The 18320-nt window shown below is 41.0% G+C and overlaps 1 protein-coding gene across 1 annotated transcript in view; it reads right to left on the reverse strand.

Moving 5' to 3' along the window:
* Window positions 1-9811, reverse strand: part of LOC120919435 (protein diaphanous homolog 3-like) — a 95411-nt gene extending 85600 nt beyond the window's left edge. Inside the window, exon 1 of the mRNA XM_040331601.1 lies at window positions 9610-9811. Within this exon, the coding sequence (XP_040187535.1) occupies window positions 9610-9636 (27 nt within the window). The 5' untranslated portion in view covers window positions 9637-9811. The remainder of the gene's footprint in view (window positions 1-9609) is intronic.
* Window positions 9812-18320: the final 8509 nt, after the last annotated feature.

Here is an 18320-nt window from a genome sequence, read left to right on the forward strand (position 1 = left end):
CAGCTGTTCCGAAACTACAAGTCCCATCATGCCTCTGCCTGTGAGAGTCATGCTTGTAACTGTTAGCCTTGCAATGCCTCATGGGACTTGTAGTTTTGCAACAGCTGGAGGGCCGCCAGTTTGACACCCCTGATCTAAACCATTCCATTGTAGCTCTGGCTGGCTGTACTTTAGGGTCGTTGCCCTGCTGGAAGGTGAATCCCCCCCGGTCTCAAGTCTTTTGCAGACTCTAACAGGTTTTCTTCTAAGATTGTCCTGTATTTGTCTCCATCCATCTTCCCATCAACTCTGACCAGCTTCCCTGTCCCTGCTGAAGAAAAGCATCCCCACCACATGATGCTTCCACCACCATGTTTCACGGTGGGGATGGTGTGTTCAGGGTGATGTGAAGTGTTAGTTTTCCCCCACACATAGCGGCCAAAAAGTTGAATTTTGGAGCCATGTGACCAGAGCACCTTCTTCCACATGTTTGCTGTGTCCCCTCCCCCACATGGCTTCTCACAAACTGCAAACAGGACTTCTTATGTCTTTCTTTCTCCAATGTCTTTCTTCTTGTCACTCTTCCATAAAGGGAAGATTTGTGGAGAGACCACTAATAGTTGTCCTGTGGACAGGTTTTCCCCCCTGAGCTGTGGATCTCTGCAGCTCCTCCAGAGTTACCATGGGCCTCTTTGCTTTTTTTTAACTTGCCTTATTATAAGGAGCCTACCCACCTACAGAGTCAAACTGCTGAACTTTACCCCCTGGAGTCATCTTCACTTATTCTGCGTGCCAACGTTAAAGGGTCCCAACATTGCCGGCAGAAGCAGACTGCTCATGTTGCTGAGGGCAGAACTGGGTTGCTTGTTGGTTGTCATAAACTCCCAGACCTAAGCCTAGCCCCTTGTGTGAGAACCCTCAAGTGCCTTTTAAACGTCTTTGTAATTATATTCGGTCACTTGGGGTGCAATCTCTCATTCAGAGAGTTACTAAAAACAATTATATTTAACCACTTTCCGACCGCGCTATAGCCACAAGACTGATGTAAGCACACTTGCCATACCTTTCCTCACGCATTTTATATTTGGCATTGGTGTATTTTAGGTCAAATTATATGTATTTATTTAATGTTGGTGTATTTAAGGTAGGATTATAAAAACAAAAAAAAAGCAAAATGTGGGCTATTTTTTCTGGGCCCTATGTCAGGTATGAAAAACAAATTATGCATATATACAGTATCTCACTAAAGTGAGTACACCCCTCACATTTTCTTCTATCTTTTCATGTGACAACACTGAAGAAATGACACTTTGCTACAATGTTGTGTAGTGAGTGTACAGCTTGTATAACAGTGTAAATTTGCTGTCCCCTTAAAATAACTCAACACACAGCCATTCATGTCTAAACCGCTGGCAACAAAAGTGAGTACACCCCCTAAGTGAAAATTTCCAAATTGGGGCCCAAAGTGTCAATATTTTGTGTGGCCGCCATTATTTTCCAGCAACGCCTTAACCTTCTTGGGCATGGAGGTCACCAGAGCTTCACAGGTTGCCACTGGAGTCCTCTTCCCCTCCCCCATGATGACGGAGCTGGTGGATTTTTAGAGACCTTGCGCTCCTCCACCTTCCGTTTGAGGATGTCCCACAGATGATCAATAGGGTTTAGGTCTGGAGACATGCTTGGCCAGTCCATCACCTTTACCCTCAGCTTCTTTAGCAAGGCAGTGGTGTTCTTGGAGGTGTGTTTGGGGTCGTTATCATGTTGGAATATTACCCTGCAGCCCAGTCTCTGAAGGGAGGGGATCATGCTCTGCTTCAGTATGTCACAGTACATGTTGGCATTCATGGTCCCCTCAATGATCTGTAGCTCCCCAGTGCGGCAGCGCTCATGCAGCCTCAGACCATGACACCCCCACCACCATGCTTGACTGTGTGTCTTGTCTTTGTCCTCCTCACCTGGTTGCCGCCCTCTTCTCTGGCTGATGTCAGCAGGGGAATCTCGGCCCAGCCCACTGGAAATATCTCACAGGGAGAGCTGAGAGCCTAGATTCATCTTATCGCTGGGAGATGTTGTTAAACACTTGAGATCCGCGCTATAGACAAAATACGTCCGCAGCGCGGCTCTCAAGTGCCAAGTGGCCGTTTAAACACGGCCTTTTATGTGTATTACCCGCGCGCGGGTAATACACAGCGGGTAAAAACTGTCCCGGCGCATCGCCGAAGACCCGATGCGTGTGTACCTGGCGGCCGCGATGTCCGCCAGGTACCCGCGATCGGCGGTGACAGCAGGGACGTGGAGCTCTGCGTGTAATGATGGGGTGTAAACACAGAGCTCCACGTGCTGTGAGAGGAGAGGAGACCGATCTGTGTCTCTTGTACATAGGGACACAGCATCGGTCCCCTCCCCCAGTCACCCCCCTCCCCCCACACAGTTAGAACACACCCAGGCTACACAGTTAACCCCTTCCTCACCCCCTAGTGTTAACCCCTTCCCTGACAGTCACATTTATACAGTAATTAGTGCATTTTTATAGCACTGATCGCTGTATAAATGTGAATGGCGCCAAATTTGTGTCAAAAGTGTCCGATACGTCCGCCGCAATATCCCAGTCCCAATAAAAATCGCAGATCGCCGCCATTACTAGTAAAAAAAAAAATAATAAAAAAAAATCATAATTCTGTTCCCCATTTTGTAGGCACTATAACTTTTGCGCAAACCAGTCGCTTATTGCGATTTTTTTTTTTTTTTTACAAAAATACGTCGAAAAATACGTATCGGCCTTAACTGAGAAAAAAAAGAGTTTTTTTTAAAAAAAATTGGGATATTTATTATAGCAACAAGTAAAAAAATATATATATTTTTTTTAAATTGTCGCTCTTTTTTTGTTTATAGCGCAAAAAATAAAAACCGCAGAGGTGATCAAATACCACCAAAAGAAAGCTCTATTTGTGGGGAAAAAAGGACGCCAATTTTGTTTCGGAGCCATGTCGCACAAACGCGCAATTGTCAGTTAAAGCGACGCAGTGCCGGAAGCTGAAATTTCGCCTGGGAACGAAGGGGGTTTATGTGCCCAGTAAGCAAGTGGTTAAACAGCACCGGAGGTACGGTATACCATCTTGCCATTAATGGCTGTGTGCTGAGTTATTTTGAGGGGACAGCAAATTTACACTGTTATACAAGCTGTACACTCACTACTTTACATTGTAGCAAAGTGTAATTTCTTCAGTGTTGTCACATGAAAAGATTTACAGAAATGTGAGGGGTGTACTTACTTTTATGAGACACTGTGTGTGTGTTTATATAAATATGGTATTGCTGTAAATGTCAGGAGTGGGAGAAATATAAATTGGAGTTGTTTTTTGGTGGTGGGTGATGGAAGTACCATGACGCAATGTAAAAAATGTAAAGAGTTTTGGCTAATGATATACATGAAATCCCGTGACGAATACAAGGACGTCGCAGTCATCACTATCGGGAAGAATTACAAACGCACGGCTGCTGGTCGGTAATCATGTCCGGGATTAATAGCCGGTTCCCCGGTATCGGGTGTAGAAAACCTCAGACATATATTTTATTGTCTGTAGCCGGGTTCTGTCCTGAACCTTCACAAGGAGGACATTGAATGAGAACAATTTCATTACCTCTGTCCACCTCTATCATTACGGACGCGGCGGCGGCAGCGGCGGCCAGGACGCTCTTGTAATGCCGTTAATCAGTTTAATATTGGTCATTTCTGTCTCAGCTAAATAGCGAGTTAGTAAATCTCATTCCCCGACGTTGCCAAATTCTGCAAAATGAATCTTGGCCGATCTCCTAGTCCTTGGGCTTCGGCCGTCCTTCCCACGCGCTAATCAGATTAGAAGACCGTTGCCGGGCTCATCAATCATTTTTCGTGATTTTATTGGTCGCCGTTTGTGCAGCGTTTACAGGTAACCGTTCCCAGTGTCCGAGGACGACAATGGTTACCAAAGTTTGCCTCTTTGCTGGTGATGCCAGTCAGTGCTGGCTATCACTGCTGCCCATCAATGCCACCTATCCATGCCGCCTACCTGTGCCACCTATCCATGCCACCAATCTGTGCCCACCAGTGCCGCCTATCTGTCCAATGCCACCCATCAGTGCTCATCAGTGCCACCCATCAGTGCTCATCAGTGCCACCTATCGGTGCCCACAAGTGATGCCCATCAATGCCACCTATCCATGCCGCCTATCTGTGCCACCTATCCATGTCACCAATCTGTGCCCACCAGTGCCGCCTATCTGTGTCCAATGCCACCCATCAGTGCTCATCAGTGCCACCCATCAGTGCTCATCAGTGCCACCTATCGGTGCCCACAAGTGATGCCCATCAATGCCACCTATCCATGCCGCCTATCTGTGCCACCTATCCATGTCACCAATCTGTGCCCACCAGTGCCGCCTATCTTTGTCCAATGCCACATGTGTCCAGTGCCACCAATCAGTGCTCATCATTGCTACCTATCGGTGCCCACAAGTGATGCCAATCAATGGCACCTATCCATGCCGCCTATCTGTGCCACCTATCCATGCCACCAATCTGTGCCCACCAGTGCTGCCTGTGTCCAATGCCACCCATCAGTGCTCATCCGTGCCACCCATCAGTGCCACCATCGGTGCCCACAAGTGATGCCAATCAATGCCACCTATACAGGCCGCCTATCTGTGCCCAGGGCCACTCATCAGTGCCGCCTTATCGGTGCCACCTATCAGTGCCCATAAGTGCGGCATATTCGTGCCACCTCATCAGTGCCGCCTCATCAATGCCCATCAGTGAATTATTTACAAAATTTGCTGACAGAAACAAAATTTTTTATTTTTTTCAAAATGTTGGGTCCTTCTTTTTGGGGGGGGGGGGGGGGGGATTAAAAACCTAGGAGTGATAAATTGAAGGCTCTATTTGTGTGAAGAATATGATAAAACAAATTCACATGGGTACAGTGTTGCATGACCGCGCAATTGTCATTCAAAGTGTGACAGCGCTGAAAGCTGAAGAATGGCCTGGGCAGGAAGGGGGGTGTATGTGCCCCGGTATTGAAGGGGTTATGTACTGATAATTATTACAAGTTTATTATTATGAAGACATTGGGAGTGTTTTATGTCTTGTGTGTATCACACTCATGTGAAGGTTTGGAGCTCTTTGTTGGACTGCCTGCGGTTTTAGACGGGTGACGATCGTCCTCGCTCTGGGTGTACGGTTACTTCAAAACCGGAAAAACTGGGCAGACCAATTATTTTTTCTGAATATAGCTTAAAGCGGTAATAACCCCAAAAAATACAAAAAAGTTTTATATCACTTTTTATATGTGCTGGCTGCATTTGTCGTCGTTTTTGTTTTGTTTTTATTTATTTTCACGTGATCCAGCCAATAAGTCTGCACTGCGTTACTTTAACTGGCAATTGCACGGTTGTGCGATGCTGTAAATAATTTAAATTGATGTCCTTTTTTTTTCCCCCCCAAATTCTTTGGGTGGTGATTGATCTGTGGTTGTTATTTTTTGCAATAAAACAAAAAAAGAGCGACAATTTTGAATAAAAAACAATGGCCCAGATTCAAGAAGCAATTGCGCCCGTGTAACCATAGGTTACACGGCGCAATTGCTTACTTGCTCCGGTGTAATGAGTGCTCCTGATTCAGGAACCTTGTTACACCGACTGCAGCCTAAGATCTGCGCGGCATAAGGCTCTTATGCCACGCAGATTTTAGGCTGCATTCTTGCGTGGGCCACTAGGGGGCGCTCCCATTGTGATCAGCGTGTAGTATGCAAATTGCATACTACCACTGATTCACAAACTTGCGCGGAGTTTCCGTACGGCAACTTTAGCGCAAGGCTGCCCCTTCTAATAGTAGGGGCAGCCAATGCTAAATTTGAATTTCACGTCGTTTGCGTAAGTGATTCGTGAATGGCGCTGAAAACGCCATTCACGTTCACTTTGAAGCAAATGACGTCCTTGCGACGAAAGTTTCCCGACGGAGCATGCGCTGTACGCTCGGCGCGGGAGCGCGCCTAATTTAAATGATTCCCGCCCCCGAGGGCAGCGCAAAATATTTGCGGGGGCGCAGGGCAAAATCGCTGCCCTGCTCCCCTGCAAATATCGCGCAAATGTACCTGAATCTGGGCCAATATTTTTTACTTTCTGCTCTAAAATATATTCAGTAAAAAAAAAATCAAATGTCTTTATAAATTTAGGCCAATATGTATTCTGCTACGCACTTTTGGTAAAAAAATTAAAAATAAATCACAATAAGCGTATATTGATTGGTTTATGCAAAAGCGTCTATAGCGTCTACACACTATGGGATATTTTTATGGAATTTTTTTTTTTTTATTGAATAAAAAAAAAAAAAAAAATACTTTCTGCTATAAAACATATACAAAAATTATGTATTCTGCTACATAATTTTGGTACAACAAATCCCAATAAGCGTATATTGATTGTTTTGCACAAAAGTTATTGTGTCTACAAACTATGGGATATTTTTATGGAATTTTTTATTTGTTATTTAATTATATATTTTTTACTAGTAATGGCAGCAATAGACATTACTGCTGAAAAATTTGTTCGCTTGTTTCATTTAGTTTTTTTTTTTTTTTGTTTGTTTGTTTGTTTTTTTTTCCTTCTGGGTCATTTGCTATGATCGCTATTTGTAAATTTGTAAGGCCCCATTCACACCTGAGCGTTTTGTCGCCTGAAGTGCGACGCTCCAAAACGCTAGAGGGGGAAAAATTCATTATTCTCTATGGAGATGGTTCACAAAACGCCGAACGCCTGACGCCGAACGCCTGAAGCTCAAACAAGTTCCGGATCCTTTTTTGTCGCGCGAATTGGGCGGTTTGGGCGTTTTTGAGCGTTTGTATTTCCCATAGAAAGTTATAGAAACGTTCGATTCAAGCAACTAGCGCGACAACGAGCGTTTGCTACGGGCGTTTTGTCGCTTTAATCAATAGAACATTTCACCCAGGCAGAAGATAAAAAAAATCTACAAACATAGTAACAAGTGATGAAAAGATGATAATTTTTCCTATTGGCTAAAATAAAAAACGTCAAAGTACAAAAACGTCGGACAACGCTGTATGCAAACGCGCAAATACGCATGAATACGCTCAGGTGTGAATGCAGCCTAAATATGATATAAAATCCATAAATAATAAATAAACTAACTAATAATAACTATTGAATTATAGGTATTTGTAATTTCCTTTCAAATTTTGGCTGTTAGCGAACGGAACGAATACGAATTTATCCGAAGTTACGAATGATACAAAATAATGAATGCCACATCTAAATGAATGGAACATAATAATAAATAACTATAATAATAATGAAAACTTTTTATTATTATTAATTGATTCTGTTCTATTCGTTTAGATGTGGCATGTGTTCTTTCGGATGATTCATAACTTTAGATAAATTTGTATTGGTTACGTTCACTAACAGCCAAATTTGAAAGGAAATTCCAATACCTATAATTTAATAGTTTAACTAACTATTAAATTATAGGTATTGGAATTTCCTTTCAAAGTTGACTGTTGGTGAACGTAAAGAATACGAATTTATCCAAAGTTATGAATTATCCGACATAACGAATTCAGTATCTAAACGAATGGAACAGAACAAATTAATATGAATACGTTTTTTTTATTATTATTATTATTATTATTGTTGGCATTATTATTAATACATGTTACGTCCCATTCTTTAGATGCGGAATTCGTTATTTCGGAAAAATCGTAACTTCGGATAAATTTGTATTCTGTTACATTCACTAACAGCCAAATTTGATGTAATAGTTATTAGTTATTTTTTAAAAATTTTGGAATTTTCGTTCTTTCAAATTTTCAGATTTTTTTTCTTATTTTTGGATTTCCTACATTTTCAAATTATCCAAAGTTAAGAATTATCCGAAATAATGAATTTAACATATGTAAATATTGTGATAGGAAGTCAGGTAAATCTGTGGGTGTTGTCACAGATGGGACATACATTTCTGCCTTGTTTAGACAATACACCGATTGTTATTAGGCGTCGGCTGCAAAAGTAGCCAGAGAAGGTCTAAGGGCGTTGGAAAACTTCAGCTGTTCAGAATGAGGCAATTAAGGCCTCTAGAACTAATCCAGAGGATTACCACTGAATTGCTGCACCCTGAGGCTTTGTGAGAAAGGAGAGCAGTGTACTGAAAGTCTTCTGAGGAGGTGAGGAGAGGATTGATTTTTCTGTGTGATAAAAATCAAAAGACTATTTGTTTTCTGCTGTATGACCAGCAGTGTCTGCCCAGCACTAGGCTGTGCCAGACTCCATAGATAGGTTCCTGTGTGGAAGGTAGACGCCCCAAGTGGCTAGGGTTTATTTTATGTTTGATTTTGTTTATGCTGTTTGGATGCTTGCACTTGTTTCCAGCAAGATGGAAGAATAAACCAAAATCTTTGTTTTCAACCGTCTTCGACTGCCTGTCTGTATAAATTCAGTGTGTAGTGAACCCATCCAGGGGGTCACACACCCCGCTACCGAGCTAACCCCTTACAATATTTATATATTGCATAAAGATACATTTTATACACAGGGATTTATACTATCTATATACTGTGTGTGTGTATATATATATATATATATATATATAAAATATAAAAAAAAATATTAATAATAATGCTATTAATAATGATATTGTTATTTATATTATTGGTATTTGTTATTCTGGGGGTTCTCACACTAGGCTTTAATACACTCTGTGTTAATAATAATAATAATAATAATAATAATAATAATAATAATAATAATAATAATATTATTATTATTATTAATAACACATAATATAAATATCTATATATATATACACACATTTTATATACAGGTGTGTATATGTATGTGTGTGTGTATGTGTATATATATATATATATATATATATATATATATACACACCCACACCTGTAACATTTATATATATATTTAATATTATGTGTAAATAATACAGTGTATAAAAGCCCAGTGTGAGAACCCCCAGAATAACCTCCTGTGTGACTATTTATAAAACAAATACCAATAATATAAATAATAACCTATATCATGAGTCACAAACAACTAGCGCCCAGAAGCGATTCAGTTCGCATGTGTTGCGCTCTATAAATTTTTTTTCATTCATTTTTCATTCATATCATTATTAATAGTATTATTATTATTAATAAAAAATATGATATATAATATATAAATATATACAGTACATAATCCCCCATTCATTGCCATAGACAACTGCGTTGTTTGTTAATAAAAACCCAGGCTGCAGCTTAGGTTACATGTAATCTGAACTGCAGAGAGCCTTGTGCCTCTTCTGAGTAGCTCTCATTCCTCTCCTCCCTGGAGAGTGTTTTTTTGTTTTTGCTTTTGTCTTTTGATTTTACCAACCAGTGCAGGACAGTCAGTCAGGCAGAAAAAGAAAAAAGGCAAATTTAACACAGTTCTGTGTGATTCCCGCTTGTGGCCCCTCACATGTGGCCCCTTTAGCCTTGAAGACCCCAGCAGTCTTTTTTTTTTTGTAGCATTCATTTGAGAAGGAATCACCCTGCTGACATTTTGCCCCTTGTTAGAAGTCTCTCTTGCTGTGTCACCCGTGCTTACCTGGTCTTGCTGAGCGGTCCAGGCCATGACCCCGGTGGGAAATCTGGGAGTGCGGATCTGGCCGGTGACACCTCCCAGGCTGGGTCGCCCCTCGGCTCGCTCACTTCCTTGTAGAGATGAAACTTCCTTGTTGTCCTCTCTGTAGTGGAAGGAGAACACACACCTGACTCTCCTCACCTGCAGACTGACACATCGCGCTCCCGTCCGCCTTTATTATTTTTTTTTGCCTTTTGTCTTTTTTTTTTTTTTTTTGTTTTTACTGCAGCTTTTTAACTCTCGCAGTGCCGGAGGGGCTCAGCACTTTGTGTTACATTTGTTGGGCTTACATGGGACATCAATGGCTTTATAATAGGAAATCTTGTTGGGGAGCAAAAGAGTTTTAGGAGATTTTTTTTTATTTTTTTATTTCTTTCAGGTTAATAAAATCTTTGTAGCGGATACCTGTCTGTGTTTACTGAGATGTTTATTTATTTCTTTTTTTTTCCTCACTATCCATATGGTCACCAGGAGTCGAGACAGTTTAACCACTTAAGCCCCGGACCAATATGCTGCTAAATGCCCAAAGGCGTTTTTACAATTCGGCACTGCGTCGCTTTAACAGACAATTGCGTGCTCGTGCGACGTGGCTCCCAAACAAAATTGATGTCCTTTTTTCCCCACAAATAGAGCTTTATTTTGGTGGTATTTGATCACCTCTGCGGTTTTTATTTTTTGCGCTATAAACAAAAATAGAGCGACAATTTAAAAAAAAATGCAATATTTTTTACTTTTTGCTATAATAAATATCCCCCAAAAACATATATAAAAATTTTTTTTTCCTCAGTTTAGGCAGATACGTATTCTTCTACCTATTTTTGGTAAAAAAAATCGCAATAAGTGTTTATCGATTGGTTTGCGCAAAATTTATAGCGTTTACAAAATAGGGGATAGTTTTTTTGCATTTTTATAATTTTTTTTTTTTTACTACTATTGGCGGCGATCAGTGATTTTTTTCATGACTGCGACATTATGGCGGACACATCGGACAATTTTGACACATTTTTGGGACCATTGTCATTTTCACAGCAAAAAATGCATTTAAATTGCATTGTTTATTGTGAAAATGACAGTTGCAGTTTGGGAGTTAACCACAAGGGGGCGCTGTAGGAGTTAGGGTTCACCTAGTGTGTGTTTACAACTGTAGGGGGGTGTGGCTGTAGGACTGACGTCATCAATCGAGTCTCCCTATAAAAGGGATCACACGATCGATGCAGCCACCACAGTGAAGCATGGGGAAGCCGTGTTTACACACGGCTCTCCCCGTTCTTCAGCTCCGGGGAGCGATCGCGACGGAGCGGCTATAAACGAATAGCCACGCAGCAGGGGGGTCCCGATCGGACCCCCCACCCGCTAGAAGGCAAGGACGTATATATACACCCTTCTGCCTGACCGTGCCATTTTGCGGACGTAAATAGTCGTGCGGCGGGCGTTAAGGGGTTAACCACTTCAGCCCCGGAAAGGATTTTTGACAATTGCGCGGTCGTGCGACGTGGCTCCCAAACAAAATTGGCTTCCATTTTTTCCCCACAAATAGAGATTTCTTTTCGTGGTATTTGATCACCTCTGCGGTTTTTATTTTTTGCGCTATAAAGAAGAAAAAAAAAACGTAAATTTAAAAAAAATTAAATTTTTTTTGCTGTAATAAATATCCCCAATTTTTTTTTTTTTTAGGTCGATACGTATTCTTCTACATATTTTTGGTCAAAAAAATCAGCGCAATAAGCGCTTATTGATTGGTTTGCGCAAAAGTTATAGCATTTACAAAATAGGGGATAGATTTATGCCATTTTTATTATTTTTATTTATTTTTTTACTTGTTATGGCGGCGATCTGCAATTTTTTTGTGAATACGACATTATGGCGGACACATAGGACACTTTTGGGACCATTGTCATTTATGCAGCCATCAGTGCTATAAAATTGCACTGATTACTGTATAAATGTGACTGGCAAGGAAGGGGTAAACCACTAGGGGGCAGGAAGGGGTTAAGTGTGTCCTAGGGAGTGATTCTAACTGTTAGGGGGCGTGGCTACGAGTGACATGTCACTGATCGCTGCTCCTGATGACAGGGAGCAGACGATCAGTGCTGTGTCACTAGGCAGAACAGGGAGATGTCTTGTTTACACAGGCATCCCCCCCATTCTGCCGTTCCGTGACCCGATCGCGGCACACCGGCGGACATCCCTCTAGCAACACCACTGCCCAATGCTGACAGACGCCACATTTTTGACATCTGCTCTGTGAAATAACATTGACATCCTATCCATAGACCCATGTACATAAGTATCGCAGGCTCCACCCATGTCCATAAGTATCGCAGGCTCCTCCCATGTCCATAAGTATCGCAGGCTCCTCCCATGTCCATAAGTATCGCAGGCTCCTTCCATGTACATAAATATCACAGGCTCCTCCCATGTACAGAAGTATCACAGGCTCCTCCCATGTCCATAAGTATCGCAGGCTCCTCCCATGTCCATAAGTATCGCAGGCTCCTTCCATGTACATAAATATCACAGGCTCCTCCCATGTACATAAGTAGCACAGGCTCCTCCCAGGTACAACTCTGTGAATGTCCTTGAGCCTGAGCCGAGACTTGAACCCGATTTGAACATCTCTGGAGAGATCTGAAAGTGGCTGTGCACCGAGGCTCCCCATCCAACCTGATGGAGCTTGAGAGGTCCTGCAAAGAAGAATGGGAGAAACTGCCCAAAAATAGGAGTGCCAACCTTGTAGCATCATACTCAGAAAGACTGGAGGATGTGATTGGTGACAAAGGAGCTTCACCAAAGTATTGGGCAAAGGCTGTGATACTTATGTACATGGGAGGAGCCTGTGATACTTATGTACATGGGAGGAGCCTGTGATACTTATGTACATGGGAGGAGCCTGTGATACTTATGTACATGGGAGGAGCCTGTGATACTTATGTGCATGGGAGGAGCCTGTGATACTTATGTGCATGGGAGGAGCCTGTGATACTTATGTGCATGGGAGGAGCCTGTGATACTTATGTGCATGGAAGGAGCCTGTGATACTTATGTGCATGGGAGGAGCCTGTGATACTTATGTACATGGGAGGAGCCTGTGATACTTATGTACATGGGGAGGAGCCTGGGATACTTGTGTACATGGGAGGAGCCTGTGATACTTGTGTACATGGGAGGAGTCTTTGATACTTATGTACATGGGAGGAGCCTGTGATACTTGTGTACATGGGAGGAGCCTGTGATACTTGTGTACATGGGAGGAGCCTGTGGATACTTGTGTACATGGGAGGAGCCTGTGATACTTGTGTACATGGGAGGAGCCTGTGATACTTGTGTACATGGGAGGAGCCTGTGGATACTTGTGTACATGGGAGGAGCCTGTGATACTTGTGTACATGGGATTTTTTTATATATATATATATATATATATATATATATATATATATATATATAAATTTGCAAAGATTTCAAACAAATTTCCTTCATGCTGTCATTATGGGGGGTTGTTTGTAGAATTCTGGAGGAAAATAATGAATTGAATCCATCTTGGAATAGTAACATAACGAGAACAAGAAGTGAAGCGCTGTGACTACTTTCCAGGGGGGTTGCGCTGTATGCAGTGAATACAGGTTAGAAAGGGCCAAAGGTTGAAAACAATTGGATCAGCAAATATTAGTTTTCAAAACAACAACTATTAAAATAAATATGGAAGAAAAAAAAAGTGCTAAAAAAAGTTAACAGTCCCTCATATTTATTGCCGATGGCTCAGCGTTCCTGTTGTTGGAATTGCTGGCTGTTATGACAATGCACAGTGTTCTGGCGCCATCTAGTGGTAAAAAAAATATATGATCTTGCCTTCCTGAAATGGGAATTATTCCCTCATCATCAGGCCAAACAGAAATGAGTAGTAGTTGTAGTGTCATCATAGTATAGAAAATCTATGCATGTCTTGTTTCACCTACAGAAAATAGAGCCCCCCCCCCCCCCCACATATTCATAACAAGCAAGTATTGTTCAGTTAGTAAGTCCCTGTGAAAGTTTCTTCCCTGAGTCTCCCAGTGCCTGAAATATGTTAGGTTGAAGGGGGGGGGGGGGGGCAGAGGGATCTCGAAAATTAGCCAAATACATTTTAGGTGCATCAATGTAACAGTTGTAAAAACTTTTTTTAGTTTGTGTCCTTCAGAAAGTGGGAAAGTCTGTCCTCTGTCAGCATCCTGCGGAGAAATACCCCTTGCTCTCTGTGCGGAAGCAGTCGTCTCTCTGCAGGGGTCCACCACACCCCATGCTCAATTAAATCTTGCACTCTGTATGAAAGAAGTAGTTTCTCTGGAGAGGTCTGTCATACCCCATGCTCAATCAGCACTTGCTCTCTGTATATGTGGTGGACCTTTGCAGAGAGACTACTGCTTCCACACAGAGAGCAAAGGGGTGACTGCGCATGGGGTGTGGTGGACTTCTGCAGAGGGCCACCACACCCCATGTTCAGTCAACCCTTGCTCTCTGTGTGAAAGCAGTAGTCTCTTTGCAGAGGTCAGCTGTACCCTATGTTCAATCACCCTTGCTCTGTGTGGAAGCAGTCGTCTCTCTGCAGAGGACCACCACACCCCATGCTCAATTAAATCTTGCTCTCTGTATGGAAGCAGTAGTTTCTCTGGAGAGGTAAGCCACACCCCATGTTCAGTCACCCCTTGCTCTCTGTATGGAAGCGGTAGTCTCTCTGCAGAGGTCCATCACACCCCATGTTCAGTCAGAGCTAGAGCTCCCCAATCAGCAGGCAGCATGAGCTTTTTACTGAGTTGGGAGATGAGTTGACTCAGCAGTGTTGGACCTCAGCAGAGATTAGTGAAAACATTTTGCGCTAAAGATATATAACAATAAACAATGGACTATGTGCCAATTATTTTTGTACAAATAATAACTTGATGATAAAAATCAATCTCAAGTGTAACAAAGCATATATATATATATATATATATCATGAGTGAAAACACAAGTGAAAAAAGTCCAGAAAGTGAAACATTCATATGGTAAACATATAGTAAACGTATGATAAACATATAGTAAACATATAGTGAACATATAGTAAACGTATGATAAACATATAGTGAACATATAGTAAACGTATGATAAACATATAGGGCCAGATTCACAGTTGTAATACGCCGGCGTATCTACTGATACACCGGCGTATTTTCAAATTTGCCACGACGTAGCGTTGTTTTGAATCCTCAAAACAAGTTACGACGGCTTTAGGCTTCAATCCGACAGGCGTACGGCTTCGTACGCCTTCGGATCGTAGGTGTAATTTTCCGGCGGCCGCTGGGTGGAGTTTGCATCGTTCTCCAGCGTCGGGTATGCAGCGTCGGGTATTACGGCGATCCACAAAGGTACGCGCGTTCGTCGCATTCTCTTACGTCATCGCTAGTCGGCTTTTCCCGTCGTAAACTTGCAGCTTCTATTTCATGGCTTATATTTAGACAGCCCATGTTAAAGTATGGCCGTCGTTCCCGCGTCGAATTTCAATTTATTTATTTTTGGCGTAAGATGTCCGGGAATGCGAAAGTACGTTACGCACGTCGCCGTTCAAAAAACATGTTGGGGCGCCAAAAATTTCGCGCAAAGCACGGCGGGAAATTTTCACACGGAGCATGTGCAGAACGTTCGGCGCGGGAGCGCGCCTAATTTAAATGGTACACTCCCCATTTGAATTAGGCGGGCTTGCGCCGGACGGTTTTACGTTACACCGCCTTAAGTTTCAACGCAAGTGCTTGGTGAATCAGGCACTTGCGCTGAAAACTTGCGGCGGTGTAACGTAAAGGTGATACGTTACGCCGCCGCGATTCTTTGTGAATCTAGCCCAGAGTAAACATATAGTAAACGTATGATAAACATATAGTAAACGTATGATAAACATATAGTAAACGTATGATAAACATATAGTAAACGTATTATAAACATATAGTAAACGTATGATAAACATATAGTAAACATTTGGTGAACATATAGTAAACGTATGATAAACATATAGGGCCAGATTCACAAAGAGATATGACGGTGTATCTCCTGATACACCGTCGTTTTTCTGACTTACACTGGTCGTATCTATGCGCCTGATTCATAGAATCAGTTACGCATAGCTATGGCTAGGATCCGACAGTGTTACACTGTGTTACACCGTCTGATCTTATTTTCAATTTGAAAATGGCGCGGGGGTGTTCCCGCTGATTTACGCTGAATAATATGTAAATCAGCGAGATACGCGAATTCACGAACGTACGCGGACCCGACGCAGTGTTACGACGTTTCCGTAGTGGTTTTCCCGGCGTATACTTACCCCTGCTTCTATGAGGAGCAGCCAATGTTAAGTATAGCCGTCGTTCCCGCGTCAAGTTTTAATTTTTTTTTACGTCGTTTGCGTACGCCGATTCAGAAACCCGCGCGTCGCAAGTTACGCTCACGTCGAAACCACTGACGTCCTAGTGACGTCAGTGGGAGCAATGCACGCCGGGAAATTTCGCAGACGGTACATGCTCATTTAAATCGGCGCGGGAACGCGCCTGATTTAAATAGTAAACTCCCCCTAGCCGCGGAATTTGAATTCCACCGGGGGTTTTACGATCCGCCGCCGCAAGTTTGGAGGTAAGTGGTTTGTGAATTACCCACTTGCCTCTCAAACTTGCGGCATCGTATCTTAAATCAGATAGGTTACGCGGATCTAAAGACCCGCTAATCTATGTGAATCTGGCCCATAGAGTCCACCATGGAATGGTTGCAGATCAGGAATGGGGTACAATGGCCTTGGCAGCCATGTTGAACATCGGAGATGGTGTATCCTCCACAAAAAATAAGAGGTGGGCATTCTTACTGGAAGTAGTGGACTCGAATGTCAGCGACAACAAGTCAATCAAGCGAGGATAACCAAATCAGCAGTATTTTCAACTGTTTCCGAGTATTTTCTAATGGCTCTGAGTGTCACCGGCGCCCCCCGCACCTCTGGCCAAATGCGGTACTGCACACTGCATAGACTTGAATCCTGCTCGTTTTGCGAGACAACACTCCCAAATTGAGACAGGATTTAAAAAAAAGTTGCTGGTATTGCGAAACGCTTGTTAACCGCGTTACTCGCAATCCGAGATTCCATTGTATTTATAAATATATTCTGAGAGCTATTCGTCTCCTGAAACGGCATTCCTTGTGAATGGGGGGAAAAATGATTGTTGTTAGGCTATTTTCTTTTCAGGTTGAATGTTTATCATACAGAATAGAATGAAATGAGAAAATACTGGAATATGTCCACTAGATGGAGAAGATGATCACAGTAAATATACAGAATAGAGTGAGTCAGGAAAATACTGCATGATGACCACTAGATGGAGCTGATGATCATAGTAAATATACAGAATAGGGTGAATCAGGAAGACCATGCAATATATATGACCACTAGATGGAGCTGACGATCACAGTAAATCAGTGTTTTCTATGCTCGTCATCTCCATCTAGTGACTATAAATATATATATATATATATAAAGGAGCTTAACCTACTTCAAGCAGGTTCCCAATTAATATAGAATTGTGTGGGAATACAAAACCTGCTTGAGACCAACAAACGCCAGCTGACAAAGACCCCAGGCATTTTTTTTTTTCCTGCAGCTTCATTCAGAAGAGTTCATTAGGAAAAAATACCACTATATATATATATATAATTAAAAAAAATTGAATGTATTTAAATTATTTTTGAAATATATATAATTTGTATTTTATTTTATTTTTTACAATAACATCATTTTTGCTGAGATCACTTTTCCCTTAAACTTATCATTTTTTTGCTATCTGGCCAGCAGATGGCAGCATTTACCAACTTATTTCTGCCAATACCATTTACCAGGATTTACCAACTATTTTTTTTTTTTTTTATTGAAACATTTTATTTTAGTTATTATGTTTATTTAAAAAAAATGATTTCCCAACTATTTTCTGCATTTACCAACTTATTTATTTAAACATAAAATATTTTTATAATATTTATTATTTTATTACATTCATTTAAACATAACATTTACCCTCAACCAATGTATTTATAAAAAAAAAAAAAACTATAATTTTTATTTTATTATTTTATTTATTTAAATAAATTTACCAACGTATTTTTTGCATTTACCAACTTCTTTATTTAAACATTCTATTTTCTTTTTTGTTTTATTTAATTAATTTTATTATGTTTATTTAACGATAACATTTACCAACCTTGTTTCTGTATTTATATTTTCTGTATTGTCTTATTTTATTTATTTTATTATGTTTATTTAACGATAACATTTACCAACCTTTTTCTGTATTTATATTTTCTGTATTGTCTTATTTAATTTATTTTATTATGTTTATTTAACTATAACATTTACCAACCTATATATATATAATTAAAACATTTTTTGAATGTATTTAAATTATTTTTGAAATACATAAATATATATAATTTTTATTTTATTTTTTACAATAACATCATTTTTGCTGAGATCACTTTTCCCTTAAACTTATCCTTTTTTGCTATCTGGCCAGCAGATGGCAGCATTTACCAACTTATTTCTGCCAATACCATTTACCAGGATTTACCAACTTTTTTTTATTGAAACATTTTATTTTAGTTATTATGTTTATTTAAAAAAAATATTTCCCAACTATTTT

Source organism: Rana temporaria, chromosome 12 (genome assembly GCF_905171775.1).
Source record: "Rana temporaria chromosome 12, aRanTem1.1, whole genome shotgun sequence".
In the NCBI taxonomy this organism is placed as follows: domain Eukaryota; kingdom Metazoa; phylum Chordata; class Amphibia; order Anura; family Ranidae; genus Rana; species Rana temporaria.